The 24423-nt window shown below is 45.4% G+C and overlaps 1 protein-coding gene across 2 annotated transcripts in view; it reads right to left on the reverse strand.

The window, feature by feature from the left end:
- Positions 1-3738, reverse strand: part of HNRNPA3 (heterogeneous nuclear ribonucleoprotein A3) — a 31300-nt gene extending 27562 nt beyond the window's left edge. For both annotated transcript variants that reach the window (XR_013217782.1, XM_077272631.1), the window contains exons 1-3: positions 3558-3738; positions 2178-2204; positions 624-746 (exon numbers count right to left, since the gene is read on the reverse strand). Coding sequence is in view for 1 of the 2 variants with exons in the window: in XM_077272631.1 (XP_077128746.1) it covers positions 624-746; positions 2178-2204; positions 3558-3578 (171 nt within the window). In the remaining variant the exon portion in view is untranslated. The remainder of the gene's footprint in view (positions 1-623; positions 747-2177; positions 2205-3557) is intronic.
- Positions 3739-24423: the final 20685 nt, after the last annotated feature.

Raw genomic sequence — 24423 nt, forward strand, 5'->3', positions numbered from 1 at the left:
GCGCGTGTCCAGCCTCCCGTGACGTCACGGCTTGTGATTAGTTGCGTCGCCCATGTGACTGCGGCGCAACCAATCACAACGCAGGGACGTAATTTTAAAATCCTGCAGGACCTGAAATTACGTCACGGCTTGCTGTGATTGGTCTGCGTCCCGGCAACATGGCCGCCGCGACCAATCACAAGCCGGGACTTCACGTAACCACGTAAACGCGCGAATTTTAAACAAAGAACGCTGCCGGTTCCCTCGGTAAGGTGCCGGTTCCCTCGGAGAGGTGAGTATAGCAATATTTTTTATTTTAATTCTTTCTTTTACACATTAATATGGTTCCCAGGGCCTGAAGGAGAGTTTCCTCTCCTTCAGACCCTGGGAACCATCAGGAATACCGTCCCCGATACTTGAGTCCCATTGACTTGTATTGGTATCGGGTATCGGTATCGGATTGGATCCGATACTTTGCCGGTATCGGACGATACTTTCAAGTATCGGACGGTATCGCTCAACACTAACTATGACTAATTATCCAGCGACAAGTGTTCTTCAAAGGCTGGCATTTATGCGAGTAAGTGATCTTGGGCTTGCTTGTACTACAACTTCGTTATTTTAGATACAGAAATACAACTTACCACACAGTCTGTGAGCTTCCCCCATTGTTCGAAGTGCTCCCTGAGGCTGTCATCGGTGGTCTCAAAACTCAAGCCTCCAATAAAGAGTTTTCTCAATTGTTCAGGTTCTTTTGGTTCATGTCCCTGTTTGTGAGAGAAAAGGGAAAAAAAAAAAAAAGGTTAGCAGATCACCACATGGTTCACTATGGAACAACTCAACACATGTAATGACTAGAAGTGTCAGAATTATTTCTGCAAGCAAGTTTATAGTGAGGTTAGGAGAGCCAAACTAGCGGTGTAAACCCTTAATTGTCTAGACTGGTGGGATTTACAAAGCATGGTTGCAGGGAATGGGGTATGGGTACAATAATAGTGCATGATCCAGTCAGCCATAAAGAGAAAGTTTTATCCTTAGGGCTCACTCACCACTATTAACTAACCATTTTTCTTTATCAGGTAACACTAGGACTAATTATGTGATGGGACAGTTGCTGATCGACTTTTCACATACCAATTCAGCACGAGGGGAAAAAAAAAAAAAAAAAAAAAAAAAAAAAAAAAAGCCTTATGCTGCAAGATAATTCATAAGTCTCACACATTATGTTTGATGAGTTCCCCCAAACTCTGTGCATGAGATTTCTGAAATCTCAGTCTTTTCTAGTACTGTAAGGCTGTGTGCACACGTTCCGAATTTTTCACGTTCCCCCTTCCCCACCCACTATAAAAACGCGAAAAAAATGCATCCTATTAATAGAATTTGCAATTTGTGCACATGTTGCATCTTTTCTGCGAAAAAAAAAAACGCATTGCGGTAAAAATGCAGCATATTCATTAATTTTGTGGATTTTTCGCAGCTGTATTATTGCGTTAGGGAAGCTCCAGAATAAAAAACAAACATGCGGATTTCCTGCAGAAAAAGTCAAGTTTTGGTCAGGAAATTTCTGCAAGAAATCCTGACGTGTGCACATGGCCTAAGGATGCAGCTGAAAATTCACATAAAAAATATGAACATAGACTAAATCAGACGAAACTTGCCCATTCAAGGCAATGGCTGTGAGAAAATCTGACTGCACTTGGATGACATCTGAGTGCAGTCAAGATTTCTAGGGACACAGAAGGAGTCTTCTCCACAGTGTGCTCGATTCTCCCACCCCAAGAGAATTGGTCACAACCTGATCAGAGTGTCATTAGTATAATCGACCAGATTTTCTCCAATGACAGAATCTACAGTCGTGAGACCCTTGCTTTGGGGTTGGCCAGATGACCACTATTTGGTCAATATTCACTTGAACAAAAAAAACCCTGCAGAAATGGGGTTACTTTGCAGGTTAATAGTATTAATTTCCCCTGGCAGTGTGCCAGTGCCACAGTTAAAGCCTCCTTTGTATAGCCAGAGTGGTGACCCCCATGACGGAAACCCAAAAGCAGCCTGGAGGAATAAAGTTTAGTTTCCCTTGGCAGTGGGGCTTTAAGTGCAGGTCAATAGTGTTTTGATGATGTCTATGTGTTGTGGAATTAAGGTGCTGTATAAGCAAAGCATGATATAAAATACATACACCCTTTATGCATACTTACAGTATCATCTGATGACCCCCAGTGATCCTAAAAAAACAAAAAGAAACAGTATATAAATTATGAAAGACATGACCAATTAACATTCAACCCAAATAAAAGCAAATCAAAGTACCTACAAGTCGACGACTGCCAGCTCTCCTCTGCGCAAAGCTAGTTTCTCTTATCCCAGAAAATTGGGCCAGCTATGCTAGTAACTCTGATAAATTCTCCATTCCAACAGTCCGTGGAAAACTGGAGCGCACTGATATCAGCCGAGTATGGTCTAATTTTCACCAGACACGAATGGTCAAGTGGGATCCGATAATTGGATGCAAATCGTGCACGCTGCGTTTATTGCTCAAGGCTTTGCCATGGCCACCATAGTCAGAGCTACATAAGCAAGTGTAAGCCAGTCCTAAATACTGTAAGGTCGCAGTTTATGGATCAATACAAAAACATTTGTAGTGTTTTTCTGGCCATTGCATCCGGGTTTAAAAAAGAAAAAAAAAAGCCCACGCACAACACAAGTTGAACAGCCTGGAAAATAAGTGCCTTTTGACTATGTATAAAATAAAAACTTTTGCATCACCATATTCATACTGACCTGGCAAATCAATTTGCTAGATTAAGTTTAGAGCAAAAATCAAAATGTCAAAAAAAAAAAAAAAAGTGAGCGTATGTTCTCACATGGTTATTATCAAGAGGGAGGAAGAAAAAAAAAAAATGTCTGCAGCAGGAATGAGGAAGAAAAAAAATGTCTGCAGCAGGAATGTGTTAATCTCCCCGCTCCAGAACAGTCCGGAATCGCCATCCCAGCATTTATAACATTAGAATAGATTCATATTGTGCAGCGCGGCCAAATAGGAACATCCCCTTTAATTCGCCGAACACGCGCCCTTTAATGACAAGTCCCCCCTCCCGGCTTTGTCTCGGCACATGATCCCTGACGTCGGCATGGCTCCCATTTTGCCTTCTCCTCGCCTCATGATGGCCGCCATTTGCAGGCCCCAGCATGGAGGCGGGAGGAGAGCAGCGAGAGACTTCACGGCTCCCTCCCAGACAGCAGCGGCACCTCACACTGCCCAAGGGCAAAAACCAGGCGGAGGTTCTCGGGGCATGCTGGAACTTGTAGTTCTGTTGGACGCATTGTCTTGTGTTTCGGCTGCTCAGCGAACTATAAATCCCAGCAAGCCCTCGTCTTCAATAATAGGAGCTAAACGAGCCGCGGCGCAGAGCTACGATATCCTGCATATAAAATGGCGGCACAAGACGGTCCGATCCCTTCACTGTAATTACCGACAGGCCTCAGTAACCTTTAGCCGTATGTGACGCAGCTGCAGCAGCCTGCTTCCGCCATGACTACAGTAAAACAACGCGTGGACTCTTTCGGCGGCCACTTACCTCCATTCCTGGTCGGGGCATGGCGCCAGACGTGCAGCAGCTCTACCAGCGCGGCCGCAAGGAGAAGAAGAAGAGGGAGAAAGAACCTTCGCTGCGTGACGTTACCGCCGTTCAAGGCGCCAAACCCGCCCCCCGAGCCTCGCTTCCGCTCTAGCCACGCCCACTCACTGTGCGGCGCCTCATGATTGAGGAGGCAGCCGCCATTTTGTGCACATAAAATGGGCGGGAAAAAAACGTCTTTGTTAAAGTAGCCGAACCCTAAGCTAGCGACTGATAATAAATAATAATAAAGATGATAATACCGTTAATGATGTAGAAACGCAGTGTAATGAGCACTACCGCCGAAACATCGAGTAACTGCACACAAGCTTATTACTGATGGCTATAGTCTGCCTCAGGGCATGTTCACAGGAGCATATTACAGAGCACACACATATTCTAGCACTGTGCTACTGCACGTGGGTGATTTTCCTCACAGACCAATAAATCATTGTGCAATTTACAGACCAGTGTGAGCAACATGGCCATATGAAGACTTGGGACTGAAATTACAGACGTGACTGACATTGTCCTTATCCGCATGGTGGACATGCTCACCGAGCAGGTTATTTTCCCAATTTGCAGGTGTGCTTACAGCAAGTGTTAGTACGGCCATCTAAATATGGCTGCAGTCGAACATCCGTGTGCAGTGTCTGTGCGCCGTCCGATTTTTTTGTACTGTAAACGGACCCAAAGAGTTTTGTGGATGTATCCACACATCCGTGAAAGTGGCAGATCCACGTGTGAGATCCTTGAGACTCGCAGCAGGTCCCGTTCGGATGCGATTTTGATGATTAGAATAGGATACACTCAATGGGTTTCAAAAAAGTTGAAGAGCACACATGTAGGAGCTGGATCAGTATATTATTATTATTTATTTATATAGCACCATTGATTCCATGGTGCTGTACATGAGAAGGGGTTACATACAAATTACAGATATCATTTACAGTAAGCAAACTAACAATTACAGACTGATACAGAGGGGAGAGGACTCTGCCCTTGTGGGCTTACATTCTACAGGATGGTGGGGAAGGAGACAATAGATTGAGGGTTGCAGGAGCTCCGGTGTTGGTGAGGTGGTAGCTCCGGTAGTGGTGAGGAGGCAGCGGGGTCAATGCAGGCTGTAGGCTTTCCTGAAGAGGTGGGCTTTCAGGTTCCATCTGAAGGATCCGAATGTGGTTGATAGTCGGACGTGATGGGGCAAAGAATTCCAGAGGATGGGGGATATTCAGGAGAAGTCTTGGTGGCGGTTGGGTGAGGAGCGAACAAGTGAGGAGAGAAGGAGGTCTTGGGAAGACCGGAGATTACGTGAGGGAAGATATCGGGAGATTAGTTCAGAGATTTATGGAGGAGACAGGTTATGGATGGCTTTGTAGGTCAGAATTAGTAAGAGGGGTATATGGGGTATCTAGATAGAGGTAGCACCTCTGGTGGAGTGCTTGCCGTGTCCTTTTTGGACAGCTCTTCCATCTTTGGTCCTCATCTGATGCTCAACTCTCACCTGTACCTCCAAGTAGCTGCTAGCATGCGGCAGCGGGTACACCCCGGAACACCGCCTCGGCAGGCGGGCCAAACCAGGTGAGGGTAGCTGTTGGGTTTCTTTGAGACCTACAGTGATTTTCAAGGGTTTGCCTACCCTTGCATGTGAAGACTGGATATGGCAGACTGTGCGGAAGAAACCAAGATTCAACGGACAGACAAGCGATTTCCAGCACAGCGTTGTGGAGCGCTGAGAGGGCGCAGCGAGGCACATATAGGACGCTGCTGGCCATCCACTGCACCCTGACCTATCTCCAGTTGTCTCGCCTAGTTCTTGCCACCGGGGCTCGATAGGTACGGGCGAGAGAGTGAGGTTGACGACTGCGCAACTCTTCCTCACTTTAATCCAAGTCAAGCGCAAGTCATGACTTCAACCACTGCGTATCAAAAGTCCTGTGGCGATGGGAGAGTGGCAAAGCAGCAGGTGTGGAGTCACTGGAAGCTGTAGTCACGAACATGCACGCAGGCGGCCCAGGCCATATGGTCGCTCTCCACTGGACCGAAGCAGCAGTGGAATTCGGCAGCCTCCTGGGTGTCTGAGCAATCCTGTTCAGGATCACCTCAGGAGCACGTGCAGCTGAAGATAGGAAAATCTTTGACACAAAAAGAAAGCGCGCTGTACGCAAGGCACAAGTAAAATCTGGTGTACTGACCACATCTGCTTCCTTATGTCAAGTATGTGGGCGAACCTTCAGGGCCCGGATTGGACTCATCATCCACCTCCGGACCCATAACTACTAATCCTCTTCTAACCCGGAAGTCATGGTCATCTTTGAAAACGAAGGACAAACATCATTAGTAAGATGGATACGCTGAGGGAATGGGAGCCAGTGAAGAGATTTGCAGAGGGGAGAAGCGGAGGAGTATCGAGGAGAGAGATGAATTAGGCAGCAGAGTTAAGGATGGACTGGAGAGGTGCAAGGGTGTTAGCTAGGAGGCCACAGAAAAGGATGTTGCAGTAGTCGAAGTGGGAGATGATGAGGGAATGCACAAGCATTTTAGTAGATTGACGGTTGAGGAAAGGACGAATTCTGGAGATATTTTTGAGCTGGAGGTGACAGGAGGTGGCAAGAGCTTGGATGTGCGGTTTGAAGGACAGCGCAGAGTCAAGGGTTACTCTGAGGCAGCGGACTTCCGGTACAGGGGAAAGCGTGATGTTGTTAATTGCGATAGGTCAGGTAAGGAAGATGTATGAGATGGAGGAAAGATGATGAGTTCAGATTTGTCCACATTGAGTTTGAGGAAGCGAGAGGAGAAGAAGGAGGATATGGCTGATAGACCCTCCGGGATTCTGGACAGCAGAGAGGTGACGTCTGGGCCAGAGAGGTAGATCTGAGTGTCATCAGCATAAAGGTGGTACTGGAATCCATGGGACTTTATGAGGTGTCCCAGGCCAAGTGTATAGATTGAGAAGAGTAGGGGTCCTAGAACAGAGCCTTGGGGGACTCGAACAGAGAAACGGTGGGATGAGGAGGTAGAGTGGGAGTGGGAGACGCTGAATGTGCAGTTGGAAAGGTATGAGGGGATTCAGGATAGGGCAAGGTCTTTGATGCCAAAGGAGGAGAGGATCTGTAGTAGGAGGCAGTGGTCAGCTGTGTCGAAAGCAGAGGACAGGTCTAGAAGGAGGAGTATAGAGTATTGTCCGTTGTTACAGAACCCCTCAGCAACCAGATTATGTTGTGCAGTATATGTATGTATAATAGTTTCCATGTGAGAGGCATGTCCCTAATGCATCAGCCCACAGGCTGCGCCCCTGGGCAGAGGGGACAAGATATCCCCCTTCTGACCTCTCCCACCTTTGTAATTCCCACAGTAAATATCGGCAGGCTCCGGCCCCCTGCGGATATTGTAATGTATGTCTGGCCTGTCGCTTTTCAATAGGCCTGCCCTCTGTACCTGTGTGATATATATTCTGTGTCCTGTGAGTAAAGTGTTGTTATACTGGAAATACGTGGAGAAGCAGTGATATTTTATATGTGCCCATGTAATCAAGGAATTCCAGCCAGCGTCCTTCATTCAGACTCCAGCTAAAGCAGAGTGGACCTCCTGAAACACGGGGTGGTACTAAAGAGGTACTCCAGCACGGTAGACCCCGATACACTGGTGGCAGACAGCGGGATGTGATACCACTTCTACAGGAGGAAAGGAATGAATGGAAAACAGCTACCAGAAGTTAAAGAGGACTACATTAAAAGATTGTGGAAGCCCGAGGGTTAATCGCTAGCAACAAGACAAAAGCGGATTTGATAGCAGCCATCATGGAACACGACAGTGCAGCGCCCTCCAATGTGAACGTGGAGGAGACTGAATTCCAGAGGGAGGTAAAGAACAGACTGGCGTTCCATGGCCCGAACCCTGCAGTAGAGATCATACGAGAGGTGATGGCTGATGTGCATACTGATCTGAAGGAAAAGATGGCCGAGCGGATCAGGATAGAGCTAGCCAAGATGGACCAAAGTGGAGCTGGCCAAGATGGAGATGGCAAAGCCGAGAGAGGAGAGTCAGCGAGCAGGGGGAGCTCTGACCTCCGACCAGGTACCTTCAACAGTAAGCCACAAAAAGATCCAGTATAATGCCTTCCAACAGTTGGGGGAGGCAGAGGAAGACATTGATGGCTTTCTGCAGGACTTTGAGCGGCAGTGTGCCCTTCATCAAGTGAAGCCGGAGGAACGAGTTCAGATTCTGGTCAGCAAGCTGACCGGCCGGGCAGCGGACGCCTATTGCACGGTACCTGATGAGGACTGTATGGACTACGAGCGGATCAAAGAAGTGATCTTGGCCCGGTATGCGCTGACACCAGAGGCATACCGCCAAAAGTTCCGCGGACTTATAAAACGCGTAACTGATACCCACACTGAATGGGCCTGTAAATTTCAGCGGTCACTGCTACAGTGGGTACAAGGGAGCCAAGCAACCACTAAGGAGGACGTTCTCCAGCTCTTCTTGTTAGAACGATTCTTTAATGGACTAACCCCCGAGACACAGGGATGGCTTCGGGACAGGCGGCCAATGACTCTTGAGGAGGCCGCACATCTGGCCGATGAACATCATGATGCCAGGAGGCCTCAGTTGTCCGGATCAAAGATGGTCGCTAGGGGTCCGCCCATGGACCTGGAGGCCCCCAAACCACCGAAGATTGTAGGGGGACCAGCTAAAAACCTGGCCTACTACAGTCCCCCTGGGGCACGATGCCACACCTGCCATCAGCTGGGCCACCTGCAAAGACGATGTCCCAACCGGAGTCAGCATACCCAGTGGCCAAAGGCGGGAACAGCTACCTTCAGCCGGGCCGCTGTACACTGCTACCAAGGCGAAGCTGACCCGGCATTGGGGGCTACGACTAACCAGGGGGTGGAAGTGATGGAGGAAGTGCTGCATGAAGTAGACCCCGTTCAGGCAGCCCGGGCAGATAATCGACAACAGCATCGACAGGTCGTGTGGGTTAATGGGAAACGTATGCAGGGACTAAGAGATTCCGGGGCAACTTTGACCCTTGTGAAGCCTCATCTCGTCCGGGACCAAGAGAAGACGGACAGGACAGTGGCAGTCCGTGTAGCAGGGGGAGCCATACATCGACTGCCCACTGCGAGGATTCACCTGAACTGGGAGTCCGGGATGGCCTTGTTGAGGTCGGCTTGATGGAGGATTTGCCTGCAGACGTCTTGCTGGGAAATGACTTGGGGCCCATGTTGTCTGCCTTCTCGGTTGCCCCTCTGGCTGAGACATATCCTGTGACCACCCGGAGACAAGCTCGAGCTGCGGAGGCGGAATCACACTCAGAGGAGGCCAAGGTAAGACATCCCAGCCCTACACGTATTCCCATAGCCAGACACATTTCTTGGGCCACCCCAGATGAATTTAAGAGGGAGTTAATTGAGGATCTTTCATTGGAGGGATATTGTGGGAATGCACAGGAGGGGAGAGGGGTACTGGAAGGGGAACAGTTTGTATGGAAGCAGGGACTCCTCTACCAGATCACAGAGCAGCACCACACAGGGACGAGCCCCACTATAAAACGACAGCTGGTAGTTCCCAAGAAGTGTAGGCAGGAGTTACTGCGAATCTCTCATGACATACCCTTGGCCGGGCACTTCGGCGTCAGTCGCACCAGGCATCGTCTGACACAAAACTTCTTTTGGCCGGGGGTAACCTATGATGTTCATCAGTACTGCCAGACCTGTGACAGTTGCCAGCGCATTGGCAAAAGGGGTGATCGATGCAAGGCCAAATTACGCCCCCTCCCCATTGTGTAGGAACCATTTAGCCGAGTAGCGGTCGATCTGATAGGGCCGTTAGCCAAAACCAGTCCATCAGGGAAAAGGTATATATTGACAGTGGTAGATTATGCCACACGGTATCCAGAGGCGGTTGCATTACCTAACATACTGGCAGAGACGGTGGCGGCTGCCCTGCTCCAGGTTTTCTCATGGGTTGGATTTCCCCGGGAGATTATCTCGGACCAGGGTACACAGTTTACAGCAGAGGTGACCAACCAACTGTGGAAGCTGTGCGGCGTAAAGTCCATTAGAAGCGCCCCGTACCACCCACAAACCAATGGGTTGTGTGAACGCTTTAACGGGACATTAAAACAACTCATTGGGACTTTTACCAGGACTTACAGGGACTGGGAGAAATTCTTGCCACACCTCCTGTTTGCCTATCGGGAGGTGCCCCAAGAATCCACGGAGTTCTCCCCGTTTGAACTGGTATACGGGAGGAGGGTAAGGGGACCCCTAGACTTAGTGCTAGAACACTGGGAAGGGGAGGGCATCATAGAAGGGGTACCTATTGTACCCTATGTGCTGGAATTCCGGGACCGCCTACAGGAGCTGACCCAGGCTGTACGTGGGTACATGCAGGTGGCCCAGCGGTGCCAGCGCGTATGGTACGATCGGAGGGCCAGAGAACGCACCTTGGAAATAGGACAGAAGGTCCTGGTGTTAGAGCCCACTAGGCAGAACAAGTTCCAAGCTGCATGGCAGGGGCCCTACCAGGTAGTGGGGAAAATAGCCGACACCACCTATAATGTTGCCGATTATGACGACCCCAGGGTTATCCGCATGTTCCACGTAAATATGCTGAAGCCCTACCCGGAGCGCCATGAAGAGGTAGTGGCCATCTGTGCACCTGAAGCAGAGGATTTAGCCGGACTTCCCTTGCCGGATGTCTTAGGGGAAAGGACTGAGTCTAAAACATGGGACCAGGTACACTGGGGTGAAGACCTAGGTCCCCGGGAGAGACAGCAGGCGGAGGCGTTGTTGAGGCAGCGACAGAGGATGTTTTCAGGGAGACCAGGGTACACTCGCCTGGCACAACACAAGGTTGAGACCCAGGATCAGACCCCCCTGCGACAACCCCCCCTTCCACGTCCCTGAGTCTGTACGAGAAGGGATGCGACAAGAGATACAAGAGATGTTGCATTTAGGGGTCATTGAAGAGTCAGATAGTCCCTGGGCATCCCCCGTAGTGTTAGTGCCCAAGAAGGATGGGACTACACGGTTTTGTGTAGACTATCGTAAGCTCAATGAGAAAACGGTGACAGATGCGTATCCCATGCCGCGTGTGGATGAGTTGTTAGACCGGCTGGCGGGGGCAAAGTATTTGACCACCATCGATCTATGCAAAGGCTACTGGCAGATTCCCCTTAGTCCTGACGCTATTCCCAAGTCGGCATTTGTCACCCCGTTCGGCTTATTCTAGTTTCGAGTTATGCCATTCGGGAAGAAGACTGCCCCGGCGACCTTCCAGAGGCTAGCTGACCGGCTTCTGGATGGTCTCCAAGAATATGCCTGTGCCTACCTGGATGACATCGCCATCTACAGCGCGCCATGCGAAGAGCATCTAAATCACCTAGAGACAGTATTGGACAGGATCCACAAGGCCGGAATCACCCTGAACCCAAACAAGTGTCACGTGGGCAAAGCAGAGGTTCAGTATTTAGGGCATTGGGTGGGAAGTGGGAAACAGCGACCAGAACCAGCCAAGATTGAGGCCATAGCCAAATGGCCCACCCCACGCACTAAAACCCAGGTCATGGCGTTTCTAGGGACAGCGGGGTATTACAGGAAATTCGTTCCCAATTACAGTAGCATAGCCAAGCCCCTCACTGATCTGACCTGTAAGAACCATCCCCGCCAGGTAACCTGGACCCCAGAGTGTGAGGAAGCCTTCCGCCAGCTAAAGGACGCCCTCACCAATACCCCTGTATTGGCCGCACCCGATCCAAATAAACGTTTCCTTGTTCACACAGACGCTTCTATGTTTGGATTGGGGGCAGTACTGAGCCAAGTCGGGCCGGACGGCCAAGAACACCCGGTAGCTTACCCAGAGGTGTATCTAGCGTTTCTGGCACCCGGGGCAAGAATTCATTTTGGACATATGCCCCCCATCAGCCCCATCATTGTCCTCTCCTCCTCCACCATCCTGTCATGATCTCCATGGCCAGAGAACTAGCATAAGCCTCTATAGGAACAAGCTCTTGGAAGATGTAACTATACTGACCATGAACTAAACCTACCGCATCATCTAGAAGTAGCCAGGTAGCATGTCCTACTTTTTATCCCTATATGCCCAGCGCCGGCCGGAGAACTAAATAATGCTAGCAGAGGGAAATATAAGACCTGACTCACCTCTAGAGAAATGCCCAAAAAAAAGGAGACAGAAGCCCCCCACATATATTGGCGGTGATATGAGATGAAACAACAAACGCAGCAGGAAAATAGTTTTAGCAAATTTGAGGTCCGCTTTCTAGATAGCAGAAGACAGAAAGCATACTTTCATGGTCAGTAGAAAACCCTAACAAAACACATCCAGAAATTACTTTAGGACTCTGGCATTAACTCATAATACCAGAGTGGCAATTCCTGATCAACAAGAGCTTTCCAGACACAGTAACGAAACTGCAGCTGTGAACTGGAACCAAAATACAAAAACAAAACATGGACGAATGTCCAACTTATCTAGTAGATGTCTGGGAGCAGGAACAAGCACAGAGAGGCTTCTGATAACATTGTTGACCGGCAAGCATCTAACAGAGAAGCCAGGTTATATAGCGACACCCAGATCTAATCAGAACAGGTGAACAGGGAAGATGATGTCACAAGTTCAATTCCACCAGTAGCCACCGGGGGAGCCCAGAATCCAAATTCACAACAGTACCCCCCCCTCAAGGAGGGGGCACCGAACCCTCACCAGAACCACCAGGGCGATCAGGATGGGCCCTATGAAAGGCACGAACCAGATCAGAGGCATGAACATCAGATGCAGTGACCCAAGAATTATCCTCCTGGCCATATCCCTTCCACTTGACCAGATACTGGAGTCTCCGTCTGGAAACACGGGAGTCTAGGATTTTTTCCACAACGTACTCCAACTCACCCTCAACCAACACCGGAGCAGGAGGCTCAACGGAAGGCACAACCGGTGCCTCATACCTGCGCAATAACGACCGATGAAAAACGTTATGAATAGAAAAGGATGCAGGGAGGTCCAAACGGAAGGAAACAGGGTTAAGAATCTCCAATATTTTATACGGACCGATGAACCGAGGCTTAAACTTAGGAGATGAGACCCTCATAGGGACAAAACGAGAAGACAACCACACCAAATCTCCAACACAAAGCCGAGGACCAACACGACGGTGACGGTTGGCAAAAAGCTGAGTCTTCTCCTGGGACAACTTTAAATTGTCCATCACCTGCCCCCAGATATGATGCAATCTCTCCACCACCGCATCCACTCCAGGACAATCCGAGGATTCCATCTGACCGGAGGAAAATCGAGGATGGAACCCCGAATTACAGAAAAACGGGGAAACCAAGGTGGCAGAGCTGGCCCGATTATTGAGGGCGAACTCCGCCAATGGCAAAAAAGCAACCCAATCATCCTGGTCAGCAGACACAAAACACCTCAGATATGTCTCCAGGGTCTGATTAGTCCGCTCGGTCTGGCCATTAGTCTGAGGGTGAAAAGCAGACGAAAAAGACAAATCTATGCCCATCCTAGCACAAAATGCCCGCCAAAATCTAGACACAAATTGGGTTCCTCTGTCAGAAACGATATTCTCAGGAATACCATGCAAACGAACAACATTTTGAAAAAACAGGGGCACCAACTCGGAAGAAGAAGGCAATTTGGGCAGGGGAACCAAATGAACCATCTTAGAAAAACGGTCACACACCACCCAGATGACAGACATCTTCTGAGAAACAGGCAGATCTGAAATAAAATCCATCGAGATGTGTGTCCAAGGCCTCTTAGGAATAGGCAAGGGCAACAATAATCCACTAGCCCGAGAACAACAAGGCTTGGCCCGAGCACAAACGTCACAAGACTGCACAAAGCCTCGCACATCTCGTGACAGGGAAGGCCACCAGAAGGATCTTGCCACCAAATCCCTGGTACCAAAAATTCCAGGATGACCTGCCAACGCAGAAGAATGCACCTCAGAGATGACTTTACTGGTCCAATCATCAGGAACAAACAGCCTATCAGGCGGACAACGATCCGGTCTATCCGCCTGAAACTCCTGCAAGGCCCGCCGCAGGTCTGGAGAAACGGCTGACAAGATAACTCCCTCCTTAAGAATACCTGTGGGGTCAGAGTTGCCAGGTGAATCAGGCTCAAAACTCCTAGAAAGGGCATCCGCCTTAACATTCTTAGAACCTGGTAGGTACGATACCACAAAATTAAACCGAGAAAAAAATAATGACCAGCGCGCCTGTCTAGGATTCAGGCGCCTGGCGGTCTCAAGATAAATCAAATTTTTGTGGTCAGTCAATACCACCACCTGATGTCTGGCCCCCTCGAGCCAATGGCGCCACTCCTCAAACGCCCACTTCATGGCCAAAAGCTCCCGATTCCCAACATCATAATTCCGCTCAGCGGGCGAAAATTTACGGGAAAAGAAGGCACAAGGCCTCATCACGGCGCAGTCAGAACTTTTCTGCGACAACACTGCCCCAGCTCCGATCTCAGAAGCGTCGACCTCAACCTGAAAAGGAAGAGTCACATCAGGCTGACGCAACACAGGGGCAGAAGAAAAACAGCGCTTAAGCTCCTGAAAGGCCTCCACAGCATCAGGGGACCAATTAGCAACATCAGCACCCTGTCTAGTCAAATCGGTCAATGGCTTAACGACATCCGAAAAACCAGAAATAAATCGACGATAAAAGTTGGCAAAGCCCAAAAATTTCTGAAGACTTTTAAGAGAAGAGGGCTGCGTCCAATCACAAATAGCTTGAACCTTGACAGGATCCATCTCAATGGAAGAGGGAGAAAAAATATATCCCAAAAAGGAAATTCTCTGAACCCCAAAAACGCACTTAGAACCCTTGACACACAGAGAATTAGACCGCAAAACCTGAAAAACCCTCTTAACTTGCCGGACATGAGAGTCCCAGTCATCCGAAAAAATCAGAATATCATCCAGATACACTATCATAAATTTATCCAAAAAATCGCGGAAAATATCATGCATAAAGGACTGGAAGACTGAAGGGGCATTAGAAAGACCAAAAGGCATCACCAAATACTCAAAGTGGCCCTCGGGCGTATTAAATGCGGTTTTCCACTCATCCCCCTGCCTGATCCGCACCAAATTATACGCCCCACGGAGATCAATCTTAGAGAACCACTTGGCCCCCTTTATGCGAGCAAACAAATCAGTCAGCAACGGCAATGGGTATTGATATTTAACCGTGATTTTATTCAAAAGCCGATAATCAATACATGGTCTCAAAGAGCCGTCTTTTTTTGACACAAAGAAAAAACCGGCTCCTAAGGGAGATGACGATGGACGAATATGTCCCTTTTCCAAGGACTCCTTTATATATTCTCGCATAGCAGTATGTTCAGGCACAGACAGATTAAATAAACGACCCTTTGGGTATTTACTACCCGGAATTAAATCTATAGCACAATCGCACTCACGGTGCGGAGGTAGTGAACCAAGCTTGGGTTCTTCAAAGACGTCACGATAGTCAGACAGGAACTCAGGGATTTCAGAGGGGATAGATGATGAAATGGACACCAAAGGTACGTCCCCATGAGTCCCCTTACATCCCCAGCTCAACACAGACATAGCTCTCCAGTCAAGGACTGGGTTGTGAGACTGCAGCCATGGCAATCCCAGCACCAAATCCTCATGTAGATTATACAGCACTAGAAAACGAATAGTCTCCTGGTGATCCGGATTAATACACATAGTCACTTGTGTCCAGTATTGTGGTTTATTATTAGCCAATGGGGTGGAGTCAATCCCCTTCAGAGGAATAAGAGTTTCCAAAGGCTCTAAATCATACCCACAACGATTGGCAAAGGACCAATCCATAAGACTCAAAGCGGCGCCAGAGTCGATATAGGCGTCAGTAGTAATAGATGACAAAGAGCAAATCAGGGTCACAGACAAAATAAATTTAGACTGTAAAGTGCCAATGGAAACAGATTTATCAAGCTTTTTAGTACGTTTAGAGCATGCTGATATAACATGAGTAGAATCCCCACAATAGAAACACAACCCATTTTTCCGTCTAAAATTCTGCCGCTCGCTTCTGGACAGAATTCTATCACACTGCATGCTTTCTGGCGTCTTCTCAGTGGACACCGCCAGATGGTGCACTGGTTTGCGCTCCCGCAGACGCCTATCGATCTGAATGGCCATTGTCATGGACTCATTCAGACCCGCAGGCACAGGGAACCCCACCATAACATCCTTAATGGCATCAGAGAGACCCTCTCTGAAAGTAGCCGCCAAGGCACACTCATTCCACTGAGTAAGCACAGACCATTTACGGAATCTTTGGCAGTAAATTTCAGCTTCATCTTGCCCCTGCGATAGGGACATCAAAGTTTTTTCTGCCTGAAGTTCCAAATGAGGTTCCTCATACAGCAAGCCCAAGGCCAAAAAAAACGCATCCACATTGCGCAACGCAGGATCCCCTGGTGCCAATGCAAAAGCCCAGTCTTGAGGGTCGCCGCGGAGCAAGGAAATCACAATCCCAACCTGCTGTGCAGAGTCTCCAGCAGAACGAGATTTCAGGGACAAAAATAGCTTACAATTATTTCTAAAATTCTGAAAGCTAGATCTATTCCCTGAGAAGAATTCCGGCAAAGGAATTCTCGGCTCAGATACCGGAGCATGAATAATAAAATCTTGCAAATTTTGTACTTTCGTGGTGAGATTATTCAAACCTGCAGTTACACTCTGAAGATCCATTATTAACAGGTGAACACAAAGCCATTCAAAGATTATAAGGAGAGAGAAAAAAAAGAAAGACTGCAGCATAGACAGACTGGCAAGTGATCCAATTAAGAGCACAGAAAAAAAAAAACAAAAAAAAACTCTCAGCAGACTTCTTATTTCTCTCCTTTCTCAGCCAAGGATTTTAACCCTTTAGCTGGCCGGTCAAACTGTCATGATCTCCATGGCCAGAGAACTAGCATAAGCCTCTATAGGAACAAGCTCTTGGAAGATGTAACTATACTGACCATGAACTAAACCTACCGCATCATCTAGAAGTAGCCAGGTAGCATGTCCTACTTTTTATCCCTATATGCCCAGCGCCGGCCGGAGAACTAAATAATGCTAGCAGAGGGAAATATAAGACCTGACTCACCTCTAGAGAAATGCCCAAAAAAAAGGAGACAGAAGCCCCCCACATATATTGGCGGTGATATGAGATGAAACAACAAACGCAGCAGGAAAATAGTTTTAGCAAATTTGAGGTCCGCTTTCTAGATAGCAGAAGACAGAAAGCATACTTTCATGGTCAGTAGAAAACCCTAACAAAACACATCCAGAAATTACTTTAGGACTCTGGCATTAACTCATAATACCAGAGTGGCAATTCCTGATCAACAAGAGCTTTCCAGACACAGTAACGAAACTTATATATATGTACCAGTAGCGCTTCAAACCAAATATGTCCTGCAGCGAGTATGGGCACAGTACCACGTCTGTGCCAATAAAGATATAGAAAAAATGTTATATGATACTCGCGCTGGAAGCGGATATAAACAATATCCACTATGAGGACAAAAAACAGAGAGAGTGATGACTATGCTGACTAGCCAAAGGAATGAACAATGCAAGATAAATAAAAATATATCTGATGTCTAATTAAATCTACTGCCTAATCAATGTAAAATACTGTGGCTGGAAAGAGAAAAATGCGTGCATGAAAAAAATACCTTTGTGAAGATGTGATGATGATAACAAGTCTCTAGTCCTTCAGGTGATCTTATTTCTGCATCTCGTTGCAGCCACAGTGGATTTTGAATAATACCTTCTGAGGAGCGAGCTGTGGACAATGCCCCGGCCGGTAGCAAAATGTCCTGCGTCCGCTTCCTCCGTGCAGTAAGGGAACGCTGCTGGTTTCAGCCGTTAGGTTCTCTGCATCCGCAGGACCTTCCGTGACGTCACGGTCACGTGTAGATACACGTGACTGGCTTAGAAAGGCTACAGAGGGAAGGAGGGACCAATTCCTACGCGTTTCGGTAACAAACGTGTACCTTCTTCAGGGATGGTCCGTGGTGTGTGAAACATCCCTATATAGCATGCAGCGATCACCTGACTGTATTACATGTTGAAGGCAAATAATTCAATTTCGCTGTTCAGGCCTTTAGGAGCCAGAGTATCGAGTTCAAAAATCATCCTAGTTTCTTCTCTGGACATCTGTTGAATAAAATTGCCTCTTCTCCAACTTTCATGCACTATTTTGAGGCCGGTTATAGTGATATCTTTAGAAGAGCCCCCATGATGGGTCAAAAAATGCTTTGAAAGTGGGTGTCCCTGGAATTTTTTATTTATGTTCCTCATATGTTCGTTAATCCTGATCTGGAGAGAACGTTTGGTCCTCCCTATATATATCTTGTCGCAGGGGCACTTAATAGAATAAATGACCCCTTTCGTATTACAAGATATAAAATCCTTAATTTGCCAGTTAACAGTCCCATTAGAAAATATAGACTGTTTTTTTGTTCTCAATAATTTACAGGATTTACACTTTGAGCAAGGATAAAAGCCAGGTTGTTTAGTAATAAAAGAATATTTTTTTGGAACATTAAAACGTGGGACAGTAGGGGCTATAGTGTTCCCCAGATTTCTAGCCTTCTTGTAGATAAACCGTGGGCGTTCCGGGAGCTCCTCGCCAATAATTTTATCTTCTTTTAAGATATCCCAGTGCCTGTTTACTATTTTTCTCAACAGATGAGTATTGGCACTAAACCGTGTAATAATAGGGACCTTATCTAGTAATAGATCCCCATTGGTTTTTTCTTTGTTTTGGAGAAGGTTAGATCTGGGTAAGGCTTCCACCAGATGCTTTGTTGTGGCCAATGAAGTCCGAGAATAGCCTTTTTGGGCAAATTTATTCATTAAAGATTCGGCCTCCCTATTAAAATCATGGACTTGGGAGCAATTTCTATGTGCTCGGATTAACTGGCTCTTCGGGATGTTGAGAAGCCAGCTGGGGAGGTGACAGCTGTCCACGGCAATATAATTAGTGGCATCCGTGGGCTTATGAAATGTTTTAGTGTGAATCGTTCCATTTTCAATAAAAATATTAAGATCCAAAAAATTAATAGATGTTGTACTGGTGGTTCCCGTGAAATTTAAAAAATATATATTTTTATTTAATTTAGTAATAAAATCGGATAATGAATCGGGACCACCAGACCAAATAAAAACAATGTCATCTATAAATCTTTGCCAGAGTACCAGGTTCGCACCCCAGGTGGTGGTGTCATAAATGACGTCCTGTTCCCATTTGCCCACATATAGATTTGCATAACTTGGTGCGAACCTGGTACCCATAGCAGTACCCCATTGCTGGGAGTAATAGTGCGCCTCATATTTAAAATAATTATGGGTCAATATAAAACGTATACAGTCCAGAATAAAAGTGATCTGTGCCTCTGGGAATATACCCTGTTTATCCAAAAAGAATTTTACCGCTTCACAACCTTTATCATGTTGTATTACGGTGTAAAGGGAGCTAATGTCTAACGTTCCCATAATATAGTGATCTTTCCATTCGATTTTTTCCAACACTCTGAGGATGTGTGTAGTGTCCTTCAGATATGATGGAAGCTTCGGAACCAATTTTTGTAGTTGACAATCTATATATTTAGACAAATTAGCAGTTAGACACCCAACCCCGGATATAATGGGTCTTCCGGGGGGATTTATTGGATCTTTGTGGATTTTGGGTAGATAATAAAAATAGGATACTTTTGGATCCTTTGTATTAATAAAATCAAGTTCACGTTTGGTCAGGATGCCTTGTTCAAAGCCATTCTTAGTCAAAACATATAGTTCCTGAATAAAATTCTCTGTTGGATCTTTTGGTAGAAGGCTGTAGGTGTGTTTATCCCCCAATAAACGTAGTGCTTCCCTAGCGTAATCTTCAGAGTTTAAAATAACTATCCCGCCCCCTTTGTCCGCTGGTCTAACTGTTATCATTTTGTTAGCTTGAATTTGTTTAATGGCCTTTACTTCTTGATTTGTCAAGTTATTTTTGAATTTAGAGCACCTTCTATCAGATATTTTTCTGATGTCTCGTATCACATTTTTCTGAAAAGCCTCAAAGGATTCGGAATATTCCTGGGCCGGATTAAAATTAGATTTGGCTCTAAGTGAAGTATGTAGGAAAGAATCGGTTTGTGGAGAAGCACTGATTGTAGTATTTATTCCTTTATTTTTTAAAAAATATTTTTTAACGGCTAGTTGTTTCATAAAAAGTTTTATACCAATAAAGGCCTCAAATTTATCAAATCTGGTATTGGGAGCATATTTTAATCCTTTATTTAATAAAGAGATTTCTTTCTTATCTAGTGTATGTCTACTTAGATTAAATATTTTTTGTTGTTGTTGACAATCCACTCCTGTTTCTAATTCTTTTTTGTTATTTTGTTTCCTCTTTTTTTGGGTTGATTTCCCGCCCCTACAGCCCCTTTTTCTTGTTTTTTTTGGCCTAATTGAAAAAAAGGATGGTTATTGTGTTTGTTTTTTTGTGGTTGTTGAATTTGCTCCATAGAATGGGTGTGCATGGTGGATTTTGAGCCTTTTCTTAAAGTTTTTTTCAAACATTTTCTAGGGGATTTTCTAATAGGAGTGTTCATAGCATTGTTTTGGTACGGGGTCTCCGTTATGCTGGTGGATGGGAGATCATCCCCATTATCCAGAACCTGAAATCTATTCTGAAATGCATGTGAAGATATAGGGGTGTATATAGAAATATCATGAACAGAAGGCCAAGTTTCAGCGGATACAATACTTGTTTCCAATACATTGGAAACAGCTGGGCATTCATTGTGATCAGCACTTTCAGTTGGATGTATAGAAAATCTGTCAGCAGATGTGACACTGATCGTTGTTTCATCCAATGTTACAAATTGATTCGTATTGTATTCCTGTTGATGTTCTTCCCCATATTCCACCTCATTATTAGAGTTGCATGAACTATAATTCTGGATAGTTGATCCAGATGGAGCCTCCATGGCCCAACCCGGAATCATATCCCTACCAAATTTGGACTGCTTCTTCTCTAAGATTTCTTTTTCTTTAGCCAAAATTCTCATGCGAATGCTTTTTGACAGTTTTACAATATCTGGATGGCGCTCAAATGGACTAATCTCTTTAAATAATTTAGTAATATTGTTCTTTAGTAAGGCTAGATGTTGCCTCCTTTTCTCAATTATAAAGGAGACTGTTTTGATAGAAAAGTCTTTAAACATTGCCTCCCACTCTATAACTGTTTCGGGGTCTCCGATGTCTCCTGATATTGGTTTGTATACCGTTAAGCCCTTAGGTATACTATTAAAAAACAGATACCTTTCTAGTGTGGCAATCTCCCATAAATCCCTCATTTCTTTAATGAGGTGATGTTCCAGATCCTTCAAGGATTCTATTGCTTTAGTGGCGTCCCCATTGTTGAGTATATTGGGACTAGCAGGATGAGCCCGGTGAAAAAATTTTTTTATGGTGAGAATTCTTTTATTTCTATCAGAACAAAGGTCCTTCATGATCAGAATTTGATATGATGCTGCTCACTGGAGGGGGTGGTATAATGATAATAAAATATATATATATGTACCAGTAGCGCTTCAAACCAAATATGTCCTGCAGCGAGTATGGGCACAGTACCACGTCTGTGCCAATAAAGATATAGAAAAAATGTTATATGATACTCGCGCTGGAAGCGGATATAAACAATATCCACTATGAGGACAAAAAACAGAGAGAGTGATGACTATGCTGACTAGCCAAAGGAATGAACAATGCAAGATAAATAAAAATATATCTGATGTCTAATTAAATCTACTGCCTAATCAATGTAAAATACTGTGGCTGGAAAGAGAAAAATGCGTGCATGAAAAAAATACCTTTGTGAAGATGTGATGATGATAACAAGTCTCTAGTCCTTCAGGTGATCTTATTTCTGCATCTCGTTGCAGCCACAGTGGATTTTGAATAATACCTTCTGAGGAGCGAGCTGTGGACAATGCCCCGGCCGGTAGCAAAATGTCCTGCGTCCGCTTCCTCCGTGCAGTAAGGGAACGCTGCTGGTTTCAGCCGTTAGGTTCTCTGCATCCGCAGGACCTTCCGTGACGTCACGGTCACGTGTAGATACACGTGACTGGCTTAGAAAGGCTACAGAGGGAAGAGGCAATTTTATTCAACAGATGTCCAGAGAAGAAACTAGGATGATTTTTGAACTCGATACTCTGGCTCCTAAAGGCCTGAACAGCGAAATTGAATTATTTGCCTTCAACATGTAATACAGTCAGGTGATCGCTGCATGCTATATAGGGATGTTTCACACACCACGGACCATCCCTGAAGAAGGTACACGTTTGTTACCGAAACGCGTAGGAATTGGTCCCTCCTTCCCTCTGTAGCCTTTCTAAGCCAGTCACGTGTATCTACACGTGACCGTGACGTCACGGAAGGTCCTGCGGATGCAGAGAACCTAACGGCTGAAACCAGCAGCGTTCCCTTACTGCACGGAGGAAGCGGACGCAGGACATTTTGCTACCGGCCGGGGCATTGTCCACAGCTCGCTCCTCAGAAGGTATTATTCAAAATCCACTGTGGCTGCAACGAGATGCAGAAATAAGATCACCTGAAGGACTAGAGACTTGTTATCATCATCACATCTTCACAAAGGTATTTTTTTCATGCACGCATTTTTCTCTTTCCAGCCACAGTATTTTACATTGATTAGGCAGTAGATTTAATTAGACATCAGATATATTTTTATTTATCTTGCATTGTTCATTCCTTTGGCTAGTCAGCATAGTCATCACTCTCTCTGTTTTTTGTCCTCATAGTGGATATTGTTTATATCCGCTTCCAGCGCGAGTATCATATAACATTTTTTCTATATCTTTATTGGCACAGACGTGGTACTGTGCCCATACTCGCTGCAGGACATATTTGGTTTGAAGCGCTACTGGTACATATATATATATTTTATTATCATTATACCACCCCCTCCAGTGAGCAGCATCATATCAAATTCTGATCATGAAGGACCTTTGTTCTGATAGAAATAAAAGAATTCTCACCATAAAAAAATTTTTTCACCGGGCTCATCCTGCTAGTCCCAATATACTCAACAATGGGGACGCCACTAAAGCAATAGAATCCTTGAAGGATCTGGAACATCACCTCATTAAAGAAATGAGGGATTTATGGGAGATTGCCACACTAGAAAGGTATCTGTTTTTTAATAGTATACCTAAGGGCTTAACGGTATACAAACCAATATCAGGAGACATCGGAGACCCCGAAACAGTTATAGAGTGGGAGGCAATGTTTAAAGACTTTTCTATCAAAACAGTCTCCTTTATAATTGAGAAAAGGAGGCAACATCTAGCCTTACTAAAGAACAATATTACTAAATTATTTAAAGAGATTAGTCCATTTGAGCGCCATCCAGATATTGTAAAACTGTCAAAAAGCATTCGCATGAGAATTTTGGCTAAAGAAAAAGAAATCTTAGAGAAGAAGCAGTCCAAATTTGGTAGGGATATGATTCCGGGTTGGGCCATGGAGGCTCCATCTGGATCAACTATCCAGAATTATAGTTCATGCAACTCTAATAATGAGGTGGAATATGGGGAAGAACATCAACAGGAATACAATACGAATCAATTTGTAACATTGGATGAAACAACGATCAGTGTCACATCTGCTGACAGATTTTCTATACATCCAACTGAAAGTGCTGATCACAATGAATGCCCAGCTGTTTCCAATGTATTGGAAACAAGTATTGTATCCGCTGAAACTTGGCCTTCTGTTCATGATATTTCTATATACACCCCTATATCTTCACATGCATTTCAGAATAGATTTCAGGTTCTGGATAATGGGGATGATCTCCCATCCACCAGCATAACGGAGACCCCGTACCAAAACAATGCTATGAACACTCCTATTAGAAAATCCCCTAGAAAATGTTTGAAAAAAACTTTAAGAAAAGGCTCAAAATCCACCATGCACACCCATTCTATGGAGCAAATTCAACAACCACAAAAAAACAAACACAATAACCATCCTTTTTTTCAATTAGGCCAAAAAAAACAAGAAAAAGGGGCTGTAGGGGCGGGAAATCAACCCAAAAAAAGAGGAAACAAAATAACAAAAAAGAATTAGAAACAGGAGTGGATTGTCAACAACAACAAAAAATATTTAATCTAAGTAGACATACACTAGATAAGAAAGAAATCTCTTTATTAAATAAAGGATTAAAATATGCTCCCAATACCAGATTTGATAAATTTGAGGCCTTTATTGGTATAAAACTTTTTATGAAACAACTAGCCGTTAAAAAATATTTTTTAAAAAATAAAGGAATAAATACTACAATCAGTGCTTCTCCACAAACCGATTCTTTCCTACATACTTCACTTAGAGCCAAATCTAATTTTAATCCGGCCCAGGAATATTCCGAATCCTTTGAGGCTTTTCAGAAAAATGTGATACGAGACATCAGAAAAATATCTGATAGAAGGTGCTCTAAATTCAAAAATAACTTGACAAATCAAGAAGTAAAGGCCATTAAACAAATTCAAGCTAACAAAATGATAACAGTTAGACCAGCGGACAAAGGGGGCGGGATAGTTATTTTAAACTCTGAAGATTACGCTAGGGAAGCACTACGTTTATTGGGGGATAAACACACCTACAGCCTTCTACCAAAAGATCCAACAGAGAATTTTATTCAGGAACTATATGTTTTGACTAAGAATGGCTTTGAACAAGGCATCCTGACCAAAC

The sequence above is a fragment of the Ranitomeya variabilis genome, chromosome 7 (genome assembly GCF_051348905.1).
Source record: "Ranitomeya variabilis isolate aRanVar5 chromosome 7, aRanVar5.hap1, whole genome shotgun sequence".
Classification (NCBI taxonomy): domain Eukaryota; kingdom Metazoa; phylum Chordata; class Amphibia; order Anura; family Dendrobatidae; genus Ranitomeya; species Ranitomeya variabilis.